The sequence below is a fragment of the Amphibalanus amphitrite genome, unplaced genomic scaffold (genome assembly GCF_019059575.1).
Source record: "Amphibalanus amphitrite isolate SeventyFive unplaced genomic scaffold, NRLGWU_Aamphi_draft 000081F_arrow, whole genome shotgun sequence".
Classification (NCBI taxonomy): Eukaryota; Metazoa; Arthropoda; class Thecostraca; order Balanomorpha; family Balanidae; genus Amphibalanus; species Amphibalanus amphitrite.
In genome coordinates, this window is record NW_024881577.1 from 256,697 (window position 1) to 282,690 (window position 25,994).

General features: G+C 49.1%; 3 protein-coding genes across 4 annotated transcripts in view; 1 reads left to right on the top strand and 2 right to left on the bottom strand.

The window, feature by feature from the left end:
- The window catches only part of LOC122379589 (potassium voltage-gated channel protein Shaw-like), a 43,755-nt gene extending 40,983 nt beyond the window's left edge, over window positions 1-2,772 (top strand). The window contains exon 10 of the mRNA XM_043361904.1: window positions 847-2,772. Coding sequence (XP_043217839.1) covers window positions 847-962 — 116 coding nt within the window. The 3' untranslated portion in view covers window positions 963-2,772. The remainder of the gene's footprint in view (window positions 1-846) is intronic.
- Window positions 2,741-24,951, bottom strand: LOC122379591 (quinone oxidoreductase-like). The gene is made up of 10 exons (XM_043361907.1): window positions 24,923-24,951; window positions 20,496-20,606; window positions 20,159-20,305; window positions 19,783-19,958; window positions 18,841-18,929; window positions 17,868-17,955; window positions 17,565-17,688; window positions 12,944-13,039; window positions 11,173-11,265; window positions 2,741-3,633 (listed from the first exon to the last, which is right to left on the bottom strand). The coding sequence occupies exons 2-10, from the start codon at window positions 20,586-20,588 to the stop codon at window positions 3,565-3,567; spliced, it is 975 nt and encodes a 324-aa protein (XP_043217842.1). The 5' UTR covers window positions 20,589-20,606; window positions 24,923-24,951; the 3' UTR covers window positions 2,741-3,564.
- On the bottom strand, window positions 21,571-25,176 carry LOC122379590 (spliceosome-associated protein CWC27 homolog). 2 transcript variants are annotated; one of them, XM_043361905.1, is made up of 2 exons: window positions 24,930-25,176; window positions 21,571-23,526 (listed from the first exon to the last, which is right to left on the bottom strand). In XM_043361905.1, exon 2 carries the CDS (start codon window positions 23,487-23,489, stop codon window positions 22,104-22,106), a length of 1,386 nt encoding a protein of 461 aa, XP_043217840.1. In that variant the 5' UTR covers window positions 23,490-23,526; window positions 24,930-25,176; the 3' UTR covers window positions 21,571-22,103. The 2 variants fall into 2 exon arrangements, with proteins under 2 accessions (XP_043217840.1, XP_043217841.1); XM_043361906.1 differs by lacking the exon at window positions 24,930-25,176 and adding an exon at window positions 24,572-24,595.
- Window positions 25,177-25,994: the final 818 nt, after the last annotated feature.

Below are 25,994 nucleotides of genomic sequence, written 5' to 3' on the forward strand. Positions count from 1 at the left end.
GCAGTGCGCACTTCAGCTTGTTTCAGCTGTGCAATGAGCAGTCCACCTCACCGACTTCAACCGTGTCCGTATCCCACGAGTTTTACCACAATAATGTTTGACACGTTGTCACCTTTTCACGTCTTTCACTCCACTCGCACCACGTTGACGTTGCACTATGCCCTTGCACTATGCTACGTTTCCGAGACACGCCACACTGCGCGCCCGATCGCGGCCTCGGGCAGAGCGGACGGCTGCTTCGCCTCCGGGCATGGTCACGTGACCGTCTGGGCGGCAGGGAAACGGAAGACGACGCGGCCCACAGAGGCGGTGTCCGGTGACAGCCATAAAAGTGTGGGGAGGGGAGGGGTGACGTGGTAGAGCTGTGTCCAACGCTGATCGGCATTTGATTCGAGCCGTCATTTAGTCATTGGAGTCTTGGACTTTTTCCTAGCAAGATATTACGTATCCTGTATCCATTTGTACTTATATCGTTACCAAGGTGTAATTAAGGTGTGAACCTAACTACCCACTTATTCCTCTATTCCCATTATGCTCAATATACTCGCAGGCTGATGTCTTCGAGATATCAGCATGCAAAAAGCTTGAGAGTAAGTAAAATGAACATAACAGGTACGGGCACTTAGATTTAGCCGAGCAGAAACTAGGCTACTATAGTTAGAACTTAGAACAGAGAAGACCACTAATCTCGTCTTAGATCAACGATTTGGCATCAGAAATACGAAATACGAAATTGTAGTGATTTCTACCGTGCAACATTTCATTCTCAGTCCCCCGACGGTATTTTCTGTGGTAAGAACTGGCAAAAGAAGCCTGCGTGACTGACGCCCGCCTCTCCTTTACCAGTGATGCCGACATCCGAGATCTCCATCGTCCTCACCAACTCGTCACCGACCGAGATGGAGGAGACGGACGGCCTGATGTCGTCCCTCGTCACCGTCACGCCCGGCGTCACCCTGTGACGTCACAGCTGACGTCAGTGCGCGGGACCGCTGAGAGGACAGCTCGGGACGTCCGGTGATGTGATTTACGGCTGACGTCAGTGGCGAATGACGTGCGTGATGTCGCTCTGATGTGGCAAAGAACTGCTAGTGATAATTGAGTACCTATACGCTCCACGTGCTGAACTCTCACAAGAAAGACATTGAAGATAAACGATATCATAACAGTGTAGGGTGTCTGGTAATGAGCAGTCTCTGACTTCCGTGACAAGGCATGGCGGACGCAATCAAGATAACGCCGATCTTATTTAGATCAGAGGAGCAGCAATGTTTTGTGTAACATATCTGTACAATTTTTGTTTACCGGTCGGTGTTTCTGTTTCCTATATGTCATACAAGTTAATAGTTAACACTAAAACCACCACTCAATTCGGTATCGCGCTAAATTAAATATGACAACGCCAGTCCACCCCAAACCAACACCACTCGTCGCGAACGAGTGCGACCAGCAGTTCAGTTCTGATGGTCTCACTCAAAGCGAGCGCGCCCCGCCACTTCTCTCCCGTCTAGCCGGGCGACACTCCCACCCCTCTCCCTGGGCGGGCGATCAGGGCGGCTCGTTCGCCCATGTCCGACCCATTAGACCCCTGGGGAGCATGTGCCCGGCCCCAGCCACTCTTGCCGCTGCTGAGCGCGGCAGTGGCAGTGGCGGTGGCGAAGGCGACATTGGCTGGCTGAACGATCGATGTTTATGTTTATTTTTTGTTTGTGGTGATTTCGTCGTCGCGGTTTCGCCTGTGTGGAGATCATATGAGCGGCGAGGGGAATGACGGGAATGGTGCAGAAGTCATAGAATGGTTGTGATGGTGATGGCAGCGACGCTATAGAAGCGATGGGGCTCCTCGAGTGGTGGTGGTGGCAGAGGCGATACCGAGTGTGTTGGCGATAAGCCGCGGCGACCCGTCCTCTGAACGAACATGTGCTCTAGGAGACGCCGGCAAGAGGTCGGTAACGGCGTGATGGCTCGTAACGAGCGCGTGCCGCCTTCAGACCGATTGTGACGAATGTCCCTTTCTCTTTCAAAGCAGTCAGTTTGGCAAGCACCGGTGCAACCTATAGCAGCCCGCCAACGCACTGCATTGTGTGGGGCTGAGCACTGGTCTCTTGAAGTTGGCACTGCGGGGCTTCCTAAACACAGCCAACAAGGCTCGTTACGGTCCACTTTACAGTTGTTGACTGCGGATGAAAGCGACAGGGGATAGTCAGACGCGATATAAAAACCTTCAGACGACAGAAGTAATGTGACGTGCTACGTTTAACGAGCCGCCTGAGACGGTATATGTAACAACAGGACGGAGTTAGTTAACAACATCCCCAGTCCCCACACCCGGACGGATACTGATGCCAAGCCCGGCCAGCAGTGGCCGAGCTGGATCGCCCTCGGTTCGGTCACAGCTTCCAATGCAAGTTGCCAAGGGGACAGAACGTTGTGCCAACACGAAACAAAGGTATCGGTCGCCAATTACTGTGTCAACCGTAAATAGTTGTCCATGAGTGTTGATGCCGGCGCCCGGGATAAAAGTGACACTGATCACTGAGAATTATCGCGGATAGTTGCCTATCCAGTATTGGTGCGTGTGTGTGGCTGTATTCAGAGAAGGAAGGTTGGAGAGTGCATCAGGTCGTGTTCAGAAGTGTGCGAACCATCAGTTAACGCATACATATGCGTACTGTGCGTACTTCTGTAGACTGTAGACATATTGTAACTGTATAATATTGGAGATATTGTATACATGTGCTGTCGAATTTGAATATAAATATATTTGCCCATCATTTCATCTCGCGTTGACGAATGTATGCGTACAAATCCAACACGAACAATTGACACATTCCGAGTTTAACGGCGAAAAGCGTTCTATGCCTCGTTTAATATTTTAAAAAAAGAGCAATAAAGTAAATCGGTTACCCTTCAAAGCATTGTTCGGGAGAGTAAAGTGTTAGCTGTTACAACGAAACACATCAATGAAGAAAATCAACAAAAACGTATGAGTATGCATAATGTGTTTCACTTTTCAAATACATCGCTCTAGAGCGATATTAATGCACAAATCAGTATCTACCGTGTTATTTGAGCACCCCCAAAACTAACGATCCTTCCTATGAAAACCAACTACCATTTCATCACTAAGGCACCTGCATCATTCCCTACCCCCTAGCTCCCGGCAGCGCATCTCGCTATGAGTAAAGTTAATTTGTTCGTCACGTCGTGTGCACTCCATGCCATTACCCAGCACATCGGTCGACAGAGAGGCACCTTTGATCATGGAAGCACATCGCATAGCATCTACATATCAATTACCCAGCAGCTTCTCACCAGTGTGCGCACACAACCGCACTTTCCACTTCGCTTGGCGAGCTTTTACTGAGCACTCGGTCACACCTGGTGCTCTTGGAATGTCCTTAGCGTCTATCTACCCTGTATAGTGTAAACCCATCCAAATATCCAAATATTCCCGTAACGAGACCCTGATTCGGCCCCTACTCCATGCATTACTAACACCCTGAGGGGCCCCGGGCGACCACATCCCGGGACGATCAGCTGGCAGGCGGGGTCGGCCGTCGACTACACCTCGAGGACGATATTTCCCCGGGCGCCGGCCGAGTTGATGATGTCCTCGTGCGCTCGGTCCGCCTGTAACCGGAGCACGACATCATATGAGGGGCGCGGACGCGCCCACAGGAGAGGGGGGAGAGGGACGGAGGGAGAGGGGGAGAGAGAGAGAGAGGGAGAGGGAGAGGGAGAGAGAGAGAGGGAGGGGGAGAGAGAGAGAGAGAGAGGGAGAGAGAGAGAGAGAGAGAGAGAGAGAGAGAGAGAGAGAGAGAGAGAGAGAGAGAGAGAGAGAGCAAGAGAGAGCGTATGTGTGTGTGCATGATGACATTGAAAATAACTCAGAAATCTAATGTACATAAGCTACACTCGTAGGACGTTACGTCGCAGCTCATATTTCTTTCGCAAACCTCAGAGAATTAATATTGCCGTCATCAGACATGTGCATGGATCCGAGAGCTGGATCTATGATCTCAGTGGATCTCTCGACAAAATAGAGGGGTTGGATCTATGATCCGAGTGGATCTCTCGACAAAATTCAGGGGTTGGATCTATGATCCGAATGGATCTCTCGACAAAATTTAGGGGTCGGATCTATGATCTCTGTGGATCCAGCGGGCAAAAATTTGTGGAGGACCTATGATCTGTATGGATCTCACGACAACATGTAGCCAATGAAACCCTTATCCTACATAATTGTACACCTTACAGTGCAATACAATTGAGAATTGTCACTTGTGGACATGGTTAAGACCAGTTGTAATCATTAGGTATCAGCATTAAATTTGAATTTAAATCAACAACATTTGTACTACATTTAAAATAAACCAAGAACATGCACATTGCTACTTTTTGTGACCAATTCTTTTTCATGACAGCACTGATGACAATTTTATCAACAAGCTACAGCCACTTTAATTCAATGGACAAACAGTACAGACAGATGCAGTGGCAGCAGGGCACTGCAGATTTTCATTTTGGTCCCATTCTTTCCATGCAACGCCATAGGGCTAATGTTAAAATGCCAAAATCTATGGGGGGGCACTGTACCCTGGTGCCACCCCCCCCCCCCCTGTTCCGCCGCCTATGGACAGATGTTAGGAAATCAAATCTGGAAGCCAAATAGGTCAGTTTTGTTAAAAATAATCCAGCAATCCACTTCTGCCATGGGTATGAAATCCCAATCCAGAATGTTCGTATGAGCTGTTAGTATGTGCAACACAATTTCGATTTAGTAAGAATAGCAAACAACCTCTAATACTTTCCTAATAAAATTACAACTTCAAAAATGGCATCAACTTCTTCAGATTACCTACTTTTGGCATCGTGCCATGTGTGGTGCCATGCTGTGCTTTCGTTATGAGAGAGCCTCCCAAAAAAAAGACAAACGAAATTCACAGCTCACGTTTCGGTAATATTTTTTATTACGTCATTATCGTTTGACCAATGAAAAATCTTAATTTGACTAAAACCGTAATGATTCCAAAAGATTCCCCGTAATAGGCCTTTCAACCTAATGACGTAAGATATTGTAATGCTTTTGAAAAGTGAATAAAATAAAGATGCAAGGCGCGACCCGGCTCAGGGCCATATAATACCGTTTCAGCTTACGTTTACGTCATTAAATTCAACGCTACAAAGATGATATTCACAAACAATCGTATCGTAAAATAATTATGTGAGGTAGAAAAAAATGAACATTCTTTTGAAAAAAACTCCAGACTTTTGAATTTCCAGTTTGATTTTTTATTTATTTTCATTATACTCGAAGGTAGAACGCTTAGCTCATTTGTTATTTGAAATAACGTCACGAGTTCTATTTAGATACTGAATAATCATTTTACGGTAAATATCCAAGGCCATTACAATTGATATTTCGCTTCCCATCGCTTCCGCAGAATATTTTTATACTTTTGTTTATATCTCAGTTTATTTTATCAAATATTTCTTTCAATAGATTGAAATATCTTTACCCAACCAAGCCACATGTGTCAGTATCATCTTTTATTGTTTATCAATCAACTGTGTTAGCTGGAAACTGGAAAGCCTCATGGTTGTCTAATGCAAGATTGTCTTATCAATGTCATTATGTAGATTCTAACATGAATTGTGATGTGGTAGGTACCTAGTAATGTATTGTTCATTAGTCATTACTTTGACTTACCTCTATGTTAATTGTTAATGCAAACTTTTCTGTTGGTAACAATCTTCATGTCACTCAATTCTCTCAAGTTGTGACCGTCATGAGCCTCCTTTATTTTGTATTCTGTATAATGTAACTGGATGCCTTTACTAATAAGGCCTTTGTACATATAAGATTGTTTCTAACCATACTTTGGTATTCATAACTTCTTATGAAAGAAAGTTGTTAACATTTTGAGCGCATATGAGCTATGATCCCAATGGATCTCACGACAAAACTGGGGAGCCGGATCTATGATCCGAGTGGATCTAGCGACAAAATTGAAGGGTCAGATCTATGATCCCAGTAGATCTCTCGACAAAATTGAGGGGTTGGATCTATGATCTGAATGGATCTCGGATCGGGATCCATGGGATCGGATCTCAGATCCATTTTTCCGGATCCAAGCACATGTCTGGCCGTCATGTGCACTGCTCAACAAAGATACAATATTGCCGTAACAAATGGCTCTCAGGGGACACATCTGCTGCAGAATATATCCCACGTGAACGGTTCTATACAACTAGACCTTTTTTCGCGCTCAGGGGACTAATCTCAGGAGATAAATATGCGCGGACGAAAACAAAGAAAAACCGTGTAAAAATGTAACAAAAAATGGAAAATGGAAGGAGGTTATTGCACATGTTCATACTTCAGCATCACAGTCGTGGAGTTCAATGTTTACAAAAATCGATCAAATGCATTCGTACTCGAAGGAAGATTGAATGAGCAAAGTACCTACAGACCTATAGTTTATAACATGTTATAAACAGACAAAACAGACATTCCACCTTGAAAGATTATTGGTTCGGATCATTCCACATATCTCAATTTGTATTTTCTACTTTGAAAAATGGCATATGATAAGCATGAAGAATGAAATCACCCGAATCTGCTGGTTTGTTGCGTAAATTTGTCTGTCTGTCACTCCACTTTGCAACCAACAACAGCATACCACGCGAGCTCCACGTTGTCACCCCCCCCCCCCCCCCGACGTCGTCGGAATCAGTGTCGTCGGTGTCGGAGGCCGCACGGGCCACAGCCGGCGCGGCTCGGATGATAGTCCCTCTGACAGGGACAAACACCTGCCGCTGAGCCCGGCCACACGGCCCGTCCTCAGAGACGACTCGGCCCCACCGCCCGTCCTGGGAGATGGCGCTAACGACGGAGCCGGCCGGCGCTCGTGGCTCGCGGCTGGCGCACTGATGTGACACCCGTGAGACCGAGCGGGTGGGAGACGGGGTGGGCGGGACAAGATTCTTATAGATAGCGGGGGAGTGCACTACGTAGTGGGAGAAGCACGATGGAGGGACTGGTGGGAACAGGGATAACGGCGCAGATACGGAAAGCAGGTTGATGAAAAATGAAATATGGAAAATATCGACACAGTATCATGGGGTGAGATAGCATATCAAAATTGGGAGCGTGACCCTGGATCCCGGTGGTTTTTGGCGATATTTGGCCGGCCAGTTTAGGAACCGGCTGGCGCCTGTACTATCACCTCTGTATCGATCGGCGGTTTATCTTATCGCTCAGTGCCGGTATAATAACGACTGGTGCAGTGTGGCTATCAACGCGGGGGCAAAAGTCGCGCAGGACAGGAAAGTTCGGCTTTCTCGTAACACCTACACCCAGTTCAGGCCTAAATACGCACAAGGCGCAGAAGAGGCTACTTTTATCTCCCTTACAGAGCTTAACATTAAATTTAGCATCCCGGAGGCCGGAACATAGGTATCGTTACTAAGATGCAAAGGGATGTAAAGTCAAGCGAAACCAACTTTTTACATACCTCGTGTAAAACGTGTAAAAGGTTCTGAATATTGATTATAAAGTCCTAAAACACTTACAGACGCAAGCAGTTGGAAAATTGGTATCTACAGACCACAAACGCAAATTTACTTCAGCGTCGCAGTGTGGAAGGTAAAATATTGTAGACGAAATTCGTGGCAGGCGGGCATAGAAACAGTTGACGAGCTGGAATAACAAGGGTTCTCAGCACTACTGAGCACCTTCATTAGGGCACCAAAGGACCGCTCAATACCCGTCGAATACCGGTCCCAAAGCTGAACTGAGAACAATGCAGGACGTTTGAGGCTTATCTCGCAGCGCAGCACGCGGTCCGTTACGATACGACCGGGGCCTGGCCGGGAATCCCGATTCGAAGCACCTAATTAAGCCAGAATGGAGGCAAAAGCCAGCAGAATGACGGCCAGGAATTATTTGGCAGCACAAAAGAGTAGTCAGCATTGGACGAATATGAATAAACGTGCGAGAAAGATTCTGTTGTAAGTTGTTCTAAACAGAAAATAGATTATCAGCTTTGGTCGACATCATAAATGAATCCATGAAATGCGCACATAGCTGCAATTAGAGAAAACGTACGAAAAACGTGATTAAATTAGATCCGGCTGAGGCTAGAGTCAAGTTCTCAGAGGCACTCGCAACAGTCAACACAATATCGGTCATTCTCAGAAGCGCCAGAGGGATTCAACTAGCATCTGCAGCAGCAGCCTCCCGCGAGCGAGAAATCCTCCGAGCCGAACTGCTTCCGCCTAGAGAAAGCTTTATGCTAAGTGATGCAAGGTAGGTGTGACAGAGGCTCTTAACTAAGTGATTCTTAGAGTTGTTTTCAGCGCCAAATGTGAATCGTTCCAGCCCGCTGTTTAAGTTGGAGCAGCGCCGGAAATTCCGAGTGACCACCAGTCACGTCCGGTCGGTAAAGTCTTGTGCGCGAGTCTGTCCGGTTGTCAGTGGAACCTGTCTGTCAGTAAAGTCCAGTCTGTCAAATCGCATCACTCAGTAAATGCCGTCAGGAGTGCCGCCAAAAGCCATCGCTAACGAAAAGACCACAATTATGACTGCTGTCGGATAGCCGTACAGAGGTCTGAGCCTCATTCCTCACAACCTACCGCCGCAGCCAATCGACAAGCCTTATGTAAGCATACTAACACCTCACACTATACATGCAAAAAAGGCACAAACACAAGAGAATGCCGCCCATAGGCATGGCACGGACAGCCCACACCACCCAATCCCATAGCCCCATTACGCAGCTAACTCAATAGCCAATCAGTGACAGGATAACACTAATAATACAATAACACCGCTAACTGCTAACTGGATCAGCGTCCCTCGTGGTCCAATGAGCCGCGGGGGGGGGGGGGGCTGCTGCATTCGGAACGTGACAATGACCGGGCACCATCCATGCCTCTTTGATTATTCCCTGAGATTAGTTTGCGTGCTGGCTAGTCGTAGGTCCCTGCATCTTCCCCGTTCTAGAGCGTGCCGTATATTTGATTTGCAGAGCTGGGCAAGTGCGTTCCTTTAGTGCGTTCCTGCGTTCTTCCGTAAGTACGCACCGCCCTTTTTAGGAACGCAAGAACGCAGGAACGCAAAGTTTTTCAAAGGAACGCAAGTAAGAGGAACGCACCACCCGAAATTTTGAAGCGTTCCTGCGTTCTTGCGGAACCACCCGAAAAATTATATTGCTGCCAATGACCTATGTGTCAAATGTTTGAATCTCGAGTACGTGTGTTTGCCGGTAGAGGCGCCACTTGTCGGTCGAATCGAGGAAGGCTTGCTTAGATTTAGTGGTGATGTTTACTATTCGATTCGGTTTCAGGCATTAACCCGCGCCCCGCTGGGGGGGGGGCAGAATCTGCCCCTCCCGTTTTTCGCCAATAACTTCAAAACGCGTTACGCCAGCGACGTCAAACTTTCAGTACCTTATCACACATCAATTTGACACGTTCCCTGAAAATTTGAACGAAATCCGTCGGAAAATTGTTGAGAAGTTGACGTTTTAGTGACGTCATGTTCGCCATTTTCGCCTCAAAAACGGCAAAATTTCAAACGCCGCTAACATCTTCATTTTTAAAGGAATCAAGACGTAACAAAAAAGGTTATACGTGATTCCACGTTATCTATCAAATGGCTATCTCGGTTTTTTGAAAATTTTGGATTTTGGCCCAAAATTTTTCAAAAAACTGATTTTTGGGAAAATAGTTATAAAATCCAAAATTTTGAGTGTATCGAAGAAACCGGAATATATGTCAGAGAAGTGGTCAATGTGCATCTACATACCAATTTTCAGAAGAATCGGTTCAAAAATGTGGGAGTTATTCAAAATTTCATGACGTCACGACACACAAAATTTTTGAAAAATGATTTTTTTGGAAGTTCTAGACCTCGTACGGAAACAAAAATAGCACCATTCGATTCGTCGTGAAAAATTGCATCAGATAGACACCTTTTTGGGCCTTAACAACCAACTTCAAAATTTGACCTCACTTGACCTGACCTTGACCTGACCTCGACCTGAAATTCATCCAGAGGTGGTCCATATCACTTATTGAGTGTGCCTATTGAATTCTATGAGTAAAATGAACCATAAAACATGTGTCGCACATGCCCTTTTCTATATTTTGTTTTTGGTGACCTGACCTGACCTGACCTTGACCTTTGAATGACATTGTATGCAACGAATATTGTCTTGGTAGTCTAAGAACACGTTTTGGGCAATCAGTCTCAGTCCATTCTTCGGCAACTACGGTGCAAGGCCGATACTGTAGAAACTTGCATTTTGTACCCTTGACCTGACCTTGACATGACCTCTGACCTACTTAAGCAAAAAATTTTGGGCTCTTAAGATCCGCCTTGTTGAGAGCTTTCGATTGCCGTTTTCCCCGTCTTTCTACGACCATCGGTTCGGAAGTTAGACAGGGGGGGCAGAATCTGCCCCCCCCCCCCCCCCCCAGCAGGGCGCGTATGGCTGAATAGCCCAGCGGGGCGCGGGTTAAATGTGTAAAGATTTTTAGTGGTGATGTCTACTATTCGATTCAGTTTCAGGCATTAAATGTGTAAAGTAAATATGATAACTTTTACTAAGATACATCTTTTAACTTAACTATTGTTTTTAAGCAGGTCGTATTTTTGTTGAAAACCCTACGGATGATATTGGTAAAACGTATTTCAGATATTCGATTCGGAAAAGAGATGTCGAGCTGCTTTTCGGCCCCACGTCGCCATTCTGGGTATTCTGTGATCGATTCGCCCCGTGTTTGGTTGGGCCCGCGCCGCGTGGTTCGGCGGTATTTTTGAGGGAGGAACGCAGGAACGCAGGAACGCTAACGCACCGAGCGAAAAAAAAATTGAGGAACGCTATTCCAGGAACGCACTAACCGCGGCCGGAGGAACGCAGGAACGCTAACGCACTACCGAAAATCGAGGAACGCGCCCAGCTCTGTTGATTTGCAAGTTGACATCTCATCTGTTACGGGGAAGATTTTGTCAAACGGGTCCCGAATCTCACTTGCTCCGGGGGTAGATTTTGTGGAACATGTCTCCGGTCTCGCTTGTTCCACGGGCATGTTTTTTTCCGACAAGCCCCTGCTCTAACCTGTTCCGGGGGTGAGTTTTGTCTGACAGGGCTCGGTTATCACCTGTTCGAGCGGGTAGGTTTTGTCCACGATCGGCGTCATCCAGCCGGCCTCCAGACCCTCGCCGATACGGAGATCCAGCTCCTCCCACTCCTCCTGAGGAGATGCAGATTCAGCCGGTTAGAGAACGATGCAGAAAGGCGGCTCAGAGCGGCAGATCATGAACGAGAATTAAAAGCAATGAATCACGGAATAAATATGGTCCCAGACGACATGCATAGTTTAAAACTGACCAGATAAGTTTGCCCAGCAAGCGACCGTTCTTCATCATAGCAAAACCTCATAAGTGATCACAACTCAGCACCAAAATAATGTTTTACGATAGCATCGCTACTCTATAAAACTTGATTGAATGCAATTGGATGCAAACATCCAACACAGACCGCTCTTACCTAATGCAAAAGCGAAAACGGCCCGCCGCCACCTGACACAAACACCGACGCTGACCGCCGTCACCTGACACAAACACCCGACACGGACCGCCGTCACCTGACACAAACACCCGACACGGCCCGCCGCCACCTGACACAAACACCCGATACGGCCCGCCGCCACCTGACACAAACACCGACGCCGACCGCCGCCACCTGACACAAACACCGACGCTGACCGCCGCCACCTGACACAAACACCGACGCTGACCGCCGTCACGTGACACAAACAACGACGCTGACCGCCGTCACCTGATCCTACAGACAGAAAGCCCACCCGGTCGCTGGCGACATATGAGCGGCGGCTGCTGCTCTTTTGAATGTGCTAAGTGCTAACAGCATTTCCTGTGGAACTAAAAACGCATCAGCCCCGCCGCCCGGCTAGAATTTAATTCCAAATGAATATAATTTTGCGAATAGTGGTATTAGCCGGGAAAAAAGCCACCGTGACATTGTTTTAAATTTACAATGGGGCAGTGCAACAAGGCTCTGAACGATTCCATCAGCAGTGCTGATTACAGAAAGTCGAAGCGGGATAAGATAAGGCGTATTTTCGCTGCAATGCCAATCGAGCCGCGAAATGAAATCCCAGCGGCTCAGTAATTCTCCATTTCGCCTTTGGTGCCGGTTTCCATGCCAAGTATAGCCGGCGCCCGGGTCTCCGGCCGAGCCATTCCAATATAGCTTGGCCTCTGGCGCCGGTCCCGTTTCCGACGTGCGAGCGAACGGCTCGGTAATGCCGCCATAGACAGCGGTTACGGCATCCGGCGTTACTGCCCGGACCGGGCGCAGCGCGCGGCCGCCGCGGTCAGCTCATGGGCAGCTAGCTCGGCGGCCACAGCGGCCCGAGGAGCGGCATGTCAGCTAGTGAGGGCAGTTTCAGAAGTCAGAACACGCCTGCCCAATATCTGTCCAAAATCTTGTAGTAGAAAAAAATCAACTGAAAAATCATTTCGTCGGATATCTCCCCAAAACGCTGCTCAAATGTCTTAAGCTCTGAATAGCACCCACGCTTGCGTTCCGCTCCCGGAGACCGTCTCCAACATGCCCTGACCGGCCTCTCTGAGCAGAGGTCGGCCGGCAGAGGTCACGGAATGGTCTCACGGAGTCTGCTCCGGCCACGAGCAGCGCCAACGAGGCCGCCGGGAGTGGTAGGGTGACCACTGACCAGTGACCACGCGGTGACCGAACGGACGTGACCGGCCAGAGGTCAACAGGGTAACACAATGGAACGTCTGTGGCAGTCGTCGGGTGGGCAGGGGACGGTCGGGGAGGGTGAGGGGTGATGACCTCTGACACCGGCGGGGAGGGATAGTCAGAGGGGTTGAGGGGTGATGACCTACCTTTGTGACGGCGGCCAGTGCGCAGCCCATGATGCTGGTCTCGGGGCCCATGGTGAGCCGCGGGTCGATCTGGATGCTCCCCCGTGAGCCGATAACCTGGGAAGCAACAGAGACACAGTCTGAGAAAGGACACAGTCGGCCATGGGATGTGACATTACCGTACGAGATGAAACACTACAGGTCGCCTTACTTCGTAGCACTCAGACACTCCACTCCGGTCGCAGATCCGGGAGTGAGCTGACGAAAATGCAGTGTGTAGAACGGTACAGAGCTGACATACAGCCATTACGTAAACGGTAAAACCCGCACATGAGGAAACACAAAGATCATCACCGTAACATTATCATACCTGACGAGAACCAGAGAGTTAGCAACCGTTGCATGTTCATTTCTACAGATTATATGAGGAGGCAAATGTCCGAGAGCCATGCACCATACATTTGCCTGTGGTATGTGCTTTCTTCCCTTCATCTAGTTCCACCATCAGCTTTGATGCGGCAGTTTCGATATTCGATCCGCCTTATAAGAGGTGGCCACGGGGAGATTTTCATCCGATTACCTTATCCTCACTGAGTGAATCCTAAAGAGTGGCAGCGAGGCAGGAAATGGGCTCTCGAGAATACGCCATTGAAAGGAACCGTTTGGAAATCCAAATACAAAATCAGTCTAGGACTGATAAAAAAAAGTGAGAAAACGAGCCATTTAACGAGATGACGAGAAATTAAAGAGTTGAGAAATATCAGGCAACAATCCTACAAGTGTGAGAAATATGAACGCAGCGACTTTTCATTATTCGCAATATAAAATACGTGGCCGCATTATTTGTGTATTTCGCTTTGATTCATCTCGTTCCACTTCAGGTCACCTCAAAAGTAATAACGGAGATGAAAGGCTGCAGGCAGCGCCTCGCCATAGTTGCATCTTCCATTTCATTTTTCTCAGCTGCCTCGGAATTCGGTGGCAGCCGGGAATGAAGCATCAGATTTTGCCGTGCAAATGGATGAATAAAAGATGAAAAGAAACATCCCACCGCTTCCAGCACGGCGGCGCGTTTTATTCTATTACAGTTGACGGGTTGGCCGTCCGCTCTGACCTCCCAGTTTGACCACAGACCAATCAACCGCATCTGATTCTCTGAATGGAGCAATCATCCGGCACCGGGTCGACGGCCAACTCCTCGCAAAGTTCCGGCGAACTCGCCGCCGTGAGCCATGACGGACGACGATCATCCGACCTGACCCGGGTAGCCGGGGTCAAATCCCGGCCTCCGCCGCCGCCGACAGAGAAGTGCGCGCTCTTGGGTCGCACCCCGCCACTGCCGGCTCGCTTTAAGGTCCGAGTCCGACCTCCGCCGCTGCTGCCAGGGGATTAGCGCGGCTTTGCGAAAAGGCGCCCGGCTGGGCGTTAGAAGCGGGCAGGCTCTAGGAAAACAGGCAGTCTGTTGTGCTATGCCCAGGCGCGGATAGGCGCGGGATCATGGGATATGAGGCGGAGATCTGCCTTGTGTGACGGAGAGTGTTCAGTGTATGAGGAACATCATGGTAATGTATGCATGTCGAAGGTATCCGTTCAAACATTAATAAATAATGGAACAGAATTTAAATATATTTTTGAAGGGTGACATAACAATAGGTACTTGTGGAAGATTTACTTAAAGGTAGTGTGCCAGCTTTCCTGGACCGTATGGAGTTAATGGCCCAGATAAGGAGAACCGGATTTTTAGAACTTATCCATACCTTCAAAACTCATGGAAACGTCTTAAATTCTTCAAATTTTGAGTACCCCAGTGCGAAATTCGCCCCGACGGGTTGTCGGTCGTACCCCAACCACATTTCACACCACTATGAACAATAAATGCACACACTGAAATCGCTATTACCGATATGCTCATCCAATCAAGTTTCGATAAACCCGTTCATCATCATCTCCTGCGGTTTCGAACACGCCTGTTAGGTGGTGCGGTAGACCGCGCCCAAAGCCAGGGCCCCGGTAACGTGAGGTAGCCGAGTCGGGGCAGCGTGCGCTGACCCAAGCCGGGGCCGCGCGTCCTCCCGGTGTCATGTGATAGCCCGGGGCTGCCCGCGGGGATGCGGTAGACCGCGCCCAAAGCTGCGGCCCCGGCTTGGGTCAGCGCACGCTGCCCCGACTCGGCTACCTCACGGTACCGGGGCCCTGGCTTTGGGCGCGGCTTCTGCTCATACTTTGTGGTGCGGTGGTGGTGCGTCGGGCCGCGCGCTCTGACTTCGGCCAAGAAAAATGCGTCAGCTGATCATTGTCATTTCTGCCACTTGCGTGTGGTGAAATGGGGTCATAACTTAAGAGACGGCTTTTTCATATCAATTATTTTACATAAAATCATATTTCAAACCATAAATAATGTTCGACAGCCAAATAAAAGAAACAATACCAATACAGGCTTACAGTTTAAGGCTCGACATTGTGTTGTCTACGATTAAACAGCTGATAACTCATTCCCGTACGTCGTAACTCTATAATGACCTTTGCTTATTGTCACATGTGCGCCGCATTCGCGATTGTTGCCGACGCCTGTTTGCAGGTCAGCCCACTACAGTTGTTATACATAACGAAAAACCGATAAACTTTTAGGCGAAAAAGGCACTATTCCAGGCCCATTTTTGATTTTCTTTGCGATATTAGGTAAAAACAGAAGCTTCTTATCCTAGGAAAAATAAAATGGGAAATCTTTCAAAGGTGGCACACTACCTTTAAAGACGCTTCAGCTCGGATTTCCGTATAAAATGTCTAACAATCAGTGTTTCGCTGAACACATTGTTAATTACGGTTCATCAGCCTCATTCGTGCAAGCTCAAGTGGTCTTTTGCTTCCTGTTCTTTTGAACTCTAGCACGGCGTAGGTACTATCAGGTGACATCAATTACGGTTATAACGGCTGCCTGCGGGTTTTCTTCCACCCGACTTCAGTTGATATTAGATGAACCGGACACCCCAGTGGCCACAGGTGGCGGACGAAACGAGCACAAATATAGCGTCCGCACAAGAAACGTGCGGTTGAGAAATATCAACCGCCCACGACATCCGAGCTATATCTGTGGCAAAACAGACATCTATTGTCGGATGTTGTGAGTATGATATGCCTCCGAGCTTCATATCAAGTATTAGGCCGATGGCTAAAAATAATTATGATAAGATTCAATCGTGGTATCGACCGTGTAAACTGAGACCTGCGTTGTCAGATGTCGCTGTTATAAACGCAGTGCTCGGATTGCCATGCGTCGATGGAGCAGCGATGGCTAAAACAGCAACAATCCGGAATGGCAAAACGGCTTACTAATTATTTGTGTACGATCACCGAACCATGCTGTCCCACGGACAACGCGCCGATACCGGCCAAATGCCGACAAAACCACCGAATCGATCAGACCTTTTTGCGACACCGACCATTAGCTGGTAGAATCCTTCATCCACCGATCGCCGACTATAATCAAAACAGCGCGCGGCCGACTCACCCACGCATGCCTGGCTACCCGAGCATCTCGGGACGCGGATAAATTGATTTTCCACGTCGGTACGAACGCAGAGAAAAGCAAATCCAACTCCCACAGACCAACCGCACGGCGTGCTGATGTCCCATCGATCGGACCCAGATCGGAGGTGCCACTTATGATGACCCGATCACAGATTGGAGGTGCCACTTACGACGGACCGGTTTGAGATAGGAGCTGCCACTTACGATGAACCGAGCCAGATTGAAGGTGTTATTCACAATGTCCTTGTTTCAAGTCTAGGCTGCTACTTACCACCAGTATAACGCCTTTTGGGGCGAGTAACGGAGCGAGCGAGAGGGTGAGCCTTGCACGTGCGAAATTTCGAGGGGGTACCTCCAACTGACTTGTGCACGGCACCCTACTAACCAGACTCTAGCGATGTGCCAAATTTGAGCACAATCGGCCCAGCCGTTCTCGAGATTTGGAAGCGGCACCCTGCACGTGCGCACGTGCAAAATGGGTCCCAACTGACTTGTGCACGGCACCCTACTAACTGGTCCCTAACCGTGTACCAAATTTGAGCGCCATCGGTCCAGCCGTTCTCGAGATCTGGAAACGACCCCTGCACGTGCGCACGTGCAGCAACACCCCAACTCTGGCACATGGATATGCAGTGCCTAGTGGGTGCCTACCTACATGCCAACTTCCAGCGCAATCGGCCAAGTAGTTACCGAGATATTGCAACAATTACAAAACTGACACCTCTTCGTTTTGCACGTGGCACGTGCATAAGGGGTCACCCACATGCATTGGGAATAGTCCAATACTTGGTAGAAGGAATGAAGCTACCCTACAAAAATTACCGCATGTAAATCGGTCAAGTGGTTGCTGAGATATAAGCCTCGCAAAAGCGTCCGCACGGCCGGCCGGCCGGCCGGCCGGCCGCTCATACTCAGAAATTTCCGTTAATCTAAGGAAAGACTCCGCTCGCTTCGCTCGCTCCGTAACGAACGAGCCTCAAATGAGAGGTGCTTTCTTACCATGAGATGGTCTAAGACAAATTTTGCCGCTAGTCTACAGATGCAATTAACGATAAAAGGTCCCAGATTAAAAGCGCCTTTTACAATAATTCCACCTAAAGGAGGTGCTACTTACAACGACCCTGCCCCTGAAGCGCAAGAGCGTCAGGTCGGTCGCCAGATTCACGTTGGCCAGCATCTCCAGGATTACGTCAACTCCTCCATTGGACGCTGCCAGAATTTCCTGGGTGTAACCGGGCCTGAAACATAAAACAGGAATGATATGCATTAGAAGGTAGTGGTTGCTGTATCGGTTGCTTAGTTTAATGCAGCTACGTTTGCAGCTAGAGAGATCATTACGGCAAAAGAAAACATTCAGTTCCCAAATTAATTCCCTGCTGCTTCAGAACTTTAGCACGGACGCATCATGTCTACCTACGTCCTGTGGTTGAAGACGTGCTCGGCTCCCTGTTCCTTGACGAGCTTCATTCCCTCCTCGGTACCAGCTGTTCCCATTACCAGCATACCTGCAACAGAAGCCGGCAGGCTATCACAGCTGGCCGATATTTAAGACAACAAAAGCAAGCACGGAAATCAATCGTGATGCTACCACTTCAACGAAAAAAAAACAGCATACTCACACCCAGACCTGAACCAATCTGAATCGCCATCCAAGTCTCTCGACCAAAACCGGTCGATCCGACCCAGCCCCTGCCCTCCCTACATGTCTCGGAGTTGATCCCATCCCGTTTCCAGTCCGTGCCAACACAAACATATCCGCTGCCGGAGCGGCCCCCTTGGTCGTCACCGCCTTCCCGCGGCGGGACCCGGCGACATTTCCGCAGTCAGAGCCGTCCGCCCGACGCCGCCGCCACCGCCGCCGCGCCTCTTATCGCGCGGATAGATGGCGACTTTTATGGCGGCGAAATACCAATAGAGCCGGCCGGCGCGCGTGTTGACAATGCTCCCGGTTTGGAACGGTGGTGGGCCAGAGCGCAGGTCAGCGCTAATGGGAAATCACGAGCGACGTTTGCACCATCGGGGAATGGCCGACGCTTAAGTAAATGGGCACTGAATAGTTGATAGTAGTCGTGTTGAAACCTTTGTAAGTTAAAAAGGTTTCGCCACGAATACCGACCACACAACAATACGACACTGGTTACAAATTATAGCCAGTATATTCTCCCAAAAATCACACCACTCTCGCTCTCTTCCCTCCTCCCCTTCTGGTCAGTTACCCCGACAGTACGAGCTCAAGCATCTCGTGTGGTGAGTCCAGACTCGTACCAACGTTAGTGCCATGTCTAAGATGTAAGGCTCGTATGTGACGAACGTGTGAGTTATGTAGAGTAGATCAGGCACCCCGTCCCCGCAATCACGGTGACTATAAATACCCGCAATGAGACCCATACCATGGTGTCTGGCGATCTGCACCGCGGCCAGGCCGACTGCTCCGCTGGCTCCATGGACAAGCACCCGACTGCCGCGGCCGGCGGCGGCCCTGTCGGCAGAACAAAGCGAGGTCATATGGGGTGACAGGGGAAACATGGGGCTAGTCACGGGAAACACCGGCAGGGAGAGGGGTGCTGGGGAGTTCGTTACCAGCCTCGACCGTTTGTGAGAGGGAGATTCGACATTACATCTGGTTAAATAAAGAGCAGACGCATAACGACCATGACTCCAGAGGTGATCAATGAGGGTGGGTGAGAAGTTCAGAGTCACAGTCACATCCACTCGATTCCAGGAATCGCCGCAACGGCATTTGTCCGCGCTTTACACTAATCACTATCCCCCATCCTCGCCTCTAGCCTGCTCATCACTCGGCTAGAGTGGTTGCCATTTAACTGAAGTCGCAGAGTCTCTGAAATTCGCCTGTGCACTGTTTACAAGCCCCTGAAAAGTAATCTTAAGTTCAGAGCATAAAAATCGCCGCAGTACTCCAGTTTGTGACGCTAGTCACAAAGGTTTAATAAAACCGTCTACCAGCCTCAAATAAATACAGAACTTCCTTAAAATCCTGCTGTTGACAACGCACCGCTCGCAAACCATGCTGAATACCATCCGCAGAGCCATCTAGCGAGACAGGTGACAAACAGTGCAGCTCACCGCACACTCTTATTCGCCAGCAAGATAACAAATGAGTGATGAGCATTAGGGATGGGTTAAGTATGGAGTTTGTTACTACGCCCTGCAAGCCAGTAAAATAGATGCCACATCAAACCAGCCCATGTAAACGTTGTCCCTTGTCCGTTACCCTTAGCTATCGTCGTGCCAGGTCCGTTCCCCTCGTTTCACATCGGCTACCCAGGTAGCACGCCGCGCCCTGCCCGCTACTCTCGTCCCACGCCGGTTACCTCTGCATGAGCGCGTGCCATGCGGTGAAGTAGGGGATGCCGACGCCGGCGCCCTGCTGGAACGTGAGCCGGTCGGGCAGCGCTCGCACGCACGAGGACGGTGCCACCGTACAGCTGGCGTAGGTGCCCGAGGGGCCGCCGTCCGGGCCGCGGCACAGGAACACGCGCTGGCCCACCTGGTCGGACATGAGGCAAGGGAGTTTGTCTTCGATCCATAAAAATAAAGACGTTCTGCGTGCCAGCAAGTAACTGTCTTTCTGCTTTACCAGTCTGGCTAACACCCTGCAAGGTAAGAGGATGTTTAAATAGGTACAATTTCAATCGATTAGTAACTTCTGCCCACCATGAAACACGAACAATCATGACAGTCACTGACCTGAAGCCCGTTGACGTCCTCTCCGACCTGGAGCACCTTTCCGGCTCCGTCCGAGCCGGGGATGTAGGGCAGCGGGTGCTCGCGCGTCCCGGCTCGGATGTACGTCTCCACGGGGTTCACACCGACGCTGGCGATACCGACCAGCACCTGCCGAGCACGGGAACACGCGACTCAAACGCTGGGGCGCTTCGTTTGCAGAGCGGGGCCAAAGCGGTATACATGTGCCGAGTGTGGCGGAAGATGGTTGACTTGAAGCAAAAAAAAAGACATGGCATGTTCATTTGTTCAAATGTTCAAAGCGGCTAATCGCAGTACGGGAGTACGGCTAACTGCTCACCTGGTTAGGCGCTGTGATTTCAGGCGCAGCTACTTCGGCCGAGTATTTGAGCACTTCCGGTCCACCGAACTCGAACACCTGGATAGCCCTCATGATGCGCCTCACTGCTGCCTGCAAGAGAGGCAAGTGGTTAGTTATCAGATTACTTTGCTACTCATTAGGTAGGCACCCAAATACAGAAGCTAAAACGATTTGTGAATATAATGACATGCATTAGAATGCAATTCAGCGTGATAATCTTTCATTAGCATGCGTTGAACATCAGCGAAGAGTCATTGCAAGTGACTGGAGTAATATGCGTCGAACTAAGATCACACACGGCATACCAAGCGGGATCAAAGCACTCCAAACGAAGATAAAGTAGGCAATTCGGGTCCCTTTAGTAACAGACACCCAGAGCGCTGACCGGAGGTAGCAGCACCACTACACTATTCAGCTACCTACCGGACCACGTGCGTGGCCAAACGTAGTAGGTACTCCTGCCACCATACGTGTCTGTCACCTCTCTCAGCCGCCGACACCTCTAAGCCGCCCACTGCTGCCCCTGTGCGCGTGCGGTGAAGGTCGCCACCCACCGGTCCCAGGCAGCGGGCACACAGAACCCTCAGTTTCCCCGCCCACTGTCCTTTGGAACCAGAGTTATACGCTGGGGACGGCCGAGCAGAGAGGCTCTTCTCGAGTGGACCCGGCGGCCCACACAATGTCACAACTCCACAACAGATGGAAGACTGTAATGTTTGGACCATGAGACGGCCGAAATGTGGCCAATTTACAGTAATGTATGTCGCATTGTCGCCAAATATTAGGCATAGGACGGCTGAAATTAGCCATGCCATGTGATAGAAGACCTCACAAACGTTTCAAGCCGGGCGTCCCTGTAACCATTGCGCCACGGAAATATAAAGAGCAGAGCAGGCGTGGTTTGAGAATGGTCAGCAAAATATGACTTTACGTACAATGATCACTAGAAAAAGTAATTATGTGCAATGATCATTAGAAGAAGTAATTATTGTTAAATATCCTTCTCGCATAATAGTTCTGGAACTGTTCGTTTTACCCAACATTTAACTTTTTCTTTTATCATTTATTTCATGTCATTATTTCACCATCAAAGACACGGTGCAAGACAGCGAACATCTCACCTTTAATTGTTATAAGTCAAGTAAAAAAAAAAAAAAAAACGGGGTCACGTATCAATACCAGGAAAAACTATCCACAGAACAGACTAGGCTGTTGTGTCCAGGGGAAGCCAACTTGGACATGGCAAAACTGGAGATGGCAGCAGAAAAATTGAAGTCTGACGTTAGCACGATGTGACGACTGACAGTGTTGTAAAATCAACTGGTTTTTAATACGCGCCACGCCAACTAAAAAGACAGCGACATCTGGCATCACGCGCTTGGGTTCCTTTGAAAGCAGCTGGATGACGAGGAGCGGTAACAAGCTTTACACACTAATCGGACTTGCACTCAGATCTCAAACTCACGCACAGATACCGAGACGGACGATTCAAAATACGACAAAACAAACGTCTCAGAATTATTACTCTCTCATACCTCGCACAAAATCCGACCTCCCCCTCCCTTTTCTCACCCACATCCCCAGCATTCAGAGATCGCCCTTGTCTTTCCTCCGCTTGCCCTTGGCGTCCGCCTGCCGCCGCCGCTTGTTCATCTCATTCCGCGGGTCGTAGATGTCGTACCAGTCGTCCGCCTTGGTGCTGGCGTCCTTGGCCAGGGTCGGGTCGTTGGCGGTGAAGTGCAGCTCGTGCGTTAGCCACGAGTCGTCATTCACGTCCTCGGCGTCGTCGCCACCGGCCGTAGTCTCCTGTGGCGCGTCCACATGCTCCTCCTTGGCGCGATGCAGCTTGTTCTTGAACTTCTCCAGGAGCGCCATCGTCTGTGCCTCGCGGGAGGACGCGCCGCGCTTCGGCAGCTGCTTCTTCTTTTCCTCGAACTCAGCCTTTTGCTGTTTGTACTCCTTGATGGCGTCGTTCTCAGGCTCCTCTTTCTTTGCAGCAACAGCATCCGCTTTCACCGCCGCTTGCTTCCTCTTCAGCATCTGGTTTTTCAATTCTTCGAATTCGGCCTTCGCTTCAGCTACTTGAGCCTTCTTCTTCTCATCGTCGCCCTGGAAAAGTCGATAATTGTCTGGTTTCTCCTCCTCTGCCTCACTCTTTTTTAATTTCTTCCGTAAGTTCTCCATGTTGACGGTTTCCTCCGGCTCTGAGGTGCGTTTCGAGTTCCGAGCCGTTTCTGGCACGGCCGGGGCAGAGCTCAGCTTGGGATCGTCCGTGAGGTCATGTGACGACTTGGACTTGCCCGAGAACTTTTTGGTGGCCTCGATCGTTTCATCCTCATCTTCTTCTGCCTCGTCTCCAAATGAGAGCAGCTTGAAGTTCTTCGTAGCCTTCGACTTGCTCTTTGGTTTCGCTTCTTTCTTCTCGGCCTCGGATGGTTCGGCTTTCCGGCGAGGAATTACGTCAAACGGATCCAATAGTACCTCCGTGCGGATGATCTTGTGTGGATACTTCGGCCGATCATCCTCAATATCTCCCTCCTCGAACTTCAGCATGTTATACAGTGTATTTCCCGCCACCTTGCCGAAAATTGTGTGTTTGTTCTGCAGCTCTGGCGTCGCCGCCAGCGTGAAGAAGAACTGCGAGCCGTTGTCGTCCTTGCCGGCGTTGGCCATCGCCAGCAGGCCGCGCCGCGAGAAGCGCAGTCGCGAGTGGAACTCGTCTTTGAACGGGTGTCCGTATATGGACTCGCCGCCCTCGCCGGTGCCGGTCGGGTCGCCGCCCTGCACGATGAACCCGCGCACCACGCGGTGGAACGGCGTCCCATCGTAGTATCCCTCCATGCACAGCTGGATGAAGTTGCGGCACGCGCGCGGCGCCTCCTTTCCCCATAGTTCGAGGTCCAGGTCACCGACAGTGGTCTCAAGCAGCACCTTGGCGTTTGTGGGCGGCTCTTGAATGTAGATGTTGCTCATGGCTGCCGATTAGGGCCCTCTCTTGCACGGCTCACACCTGGGGCAGGAAGATGGCCGTCACACTGCTGTCGTGTTCAAGAGCTTGCAGATGGCATTTTCGATCAATGGCGAGAAATATTTGATGAATCGGTGATCCTGGGGTAACAAAACCATTCTGTTTCTTGTTGAGGAATTCGAAAGGTGCCGCAGACCCATCGACTGAGAAGCCTCTTTTCCCAATTACCAATTGGACAAGGAGGGGCAAGGTGAACTTGAAGACTGGAACAAGGAGAAACTACTTAGCTTCTGGACACTACCCAGCTGAATCCCAAGGACCTGAATATCATTCCTAAAATATGGTTATTCTGACTAAATATTATCAGTTTTCAAAGTGCTGAGGAACTATGAGGGTTTCCTAAACTATGAGGGCTTCCTGTAATATGGTGCAGACTGCAGATGATGGTGAAGTGGTGTAAATTTTGGAAAGGGCAATAAGACAGAGCTGCAGTAATCAATCAATCAATCAGCAAAACATGTTTCACAGCATGCATATTGCATGGACAGTACTAAGCCATGCTCACAAAATCCAGATACACTTTATATAATTTCAATGCTGGAATAAATTAAGTGACAAAAAATCAGCTCTCACAAAGAAAATTATGTGTAAGCATAGGCCTCACACCCCTGATCCAGGCTGGACAGTCCTTGCCATCTGACATGAAAAGCTCCTCAGGATCATGCTCAGGTGCTGCGAGGTTGAGGTGACCATTGTCCACTGGCAGGGCTGGGTTGGGGTGGTGGGTGGTCTGTCCATACTCCAGACTCAGTCTCAGCCCTGGCCCTGGCCCTGGCAGCACACCAGAGGTACAACCCAGACCAAACGTCTCCTCTATTTCAGTAACAAAGACAATCCTTCATCCACTCTACTTTTGCAGCTTCTGCAATGGGTCAATCAAGGCTATGACAATTGACAACTGACAAGTCAGGTTAGGTTAAGTTTAAGTTTTGTCATGTTAATTGTTAATAACATTTTTTCTAGTTCAAAAAAGCCAGACAATTATTTGTCCAGACTTATATTACTCATAGGATCATAGAATCCTTACTTCCTCACAATTCCTCCACGGCAGGGGCTCTGTCCTGGAGGCGTTGGGCCCTGAATCACCCCACGGGTTGCCCTAGACCCCCCGTATCAGCTTAGTTCCATGATGTAGCCTAATGAATGACAGTGTGCATCTTTGGGTCAGGCCCCAAATCCTGAAACTGTGGCAGAGTGAGATCCATTGCTCAACAGTCTTAAGGGTCTGAGTCCAAAATTGCATAAGCCCACAAAACTAGCTTCATGACAGTTGACACAGAAAATAGCTTTCAATTGCAAGATGAGATACATCCACCATCCCACATCATCGTCTGATGATTTTATGGTCCTAAAAATCGACGGCACAATACGTACTCACTACTCACCATTCGTCTTCTGAAACAAAATAAAAAGTACAATCAGTATAATGGCTCCACACGAGGTGGTGGTCGTCGCTTGTTTCACTTTTTCGTGTTCACAAATTTAGATGCTCACCGCAAACCGTGAACACGAATCTTCTTGGGTAGCGAATCATAGGCTGTAAGACCCAGTACTACCTTATCATTGGCTCAAATACCCGTAATCAGCCTGCATCAACACCATATTCTATTATTCATGAACATTACAATACTCAAGGCCCTATATACCAGGTAGGGTCGTCCGGCGATTCTACCTTTTCGTGACGTCAGCTCGTGACGTCATTTGGAGTCAAGTCTCGAAGCCCCGTTCAATCCCCATGTAAATGAGCGATTTTCGAAGCACTGTAGAATGAAGTCTGCACAAGATATATCAAACCTAAGTATCTTATCTGAAAGAGCAGACAATTTTCTGCAAGTTATCTATAACGTGTTTTTCGCTAAATCTTTTGCTTTTTTCACAAAAGCGTAAAATGTCTCCCCATGTCTCCGCAGCCTCCCTGCCGCCGGCCGCCGCGCGGTCGCGGTAGTGTAGTGGTTAGCGTGCCCGCGCAGTATTCCAAAGGTCCCGAGTTCGAATCTATGCGGTGCGGAACTTTAATTGCAATTTCAAGCTGAATATAGGCACATCCATAATAAATTATTATTCGTATAGCTAAACTGTCACCAAGCTATCCATATAAATTGACTTCACCCAAAATATCGGCAAGATTCTATTAAAATACAAATTCAAATATGGCGGCTTGGACTGCCGCGTGCGTTAGGCTCCGCCCATAGCTCCGCCCACATGCGTGACGTCATTCGTGTTAGTGGACACGCAGAGAGATAGGGGACGACATAGGCCTGCCCAATACTTGACAGCCCATTAGCGTTATGTAAATCAATTTATCTCGTCGGTTGATGACGTCGAGTTCTTTTAGTTTTTGTTGTGTCAATTTTCAACATTTTTTTCTAGATTTCATTCAAAAGTAATGTGAACAAGAAATTACCTAATTCTTTATAAAGTATACTTCTTTGTGTTGTTGTAAGAAGGAC

Bases quoted from the DNA above. Each gene is read 5' to 3' on its own strand.
- LOC122379591 (XM_043361907.1), bottom strand. From the start codon at position 20,588: ATGAGGGCTATCCAGGTGTTCGAGTTCGGTGGACCGGAAGTGCTCAAA. The intron at 18,930-19,782 runs GTAACCGGCGTG...TTCTGCCGACAG, and splicing joins TGGCACGCGCTCATGCAGAG to GGCCGCCGCCGGCCGCGGCA. The intron at 3,634-11,172 runs GTGATAACCGAG...CTCCGGTTACAG, and splicing joins AAACCTACCCGCTCGAACAG to GCGGACCGAGCGCACGAGGA.
- LOC122379590 (XM_043361905.1), bottom strand. From the start codon at position 23,489: ATGAGCAACATCTACATTCAAGAGCCGCCCACAAACGCCAAGGTGCTG.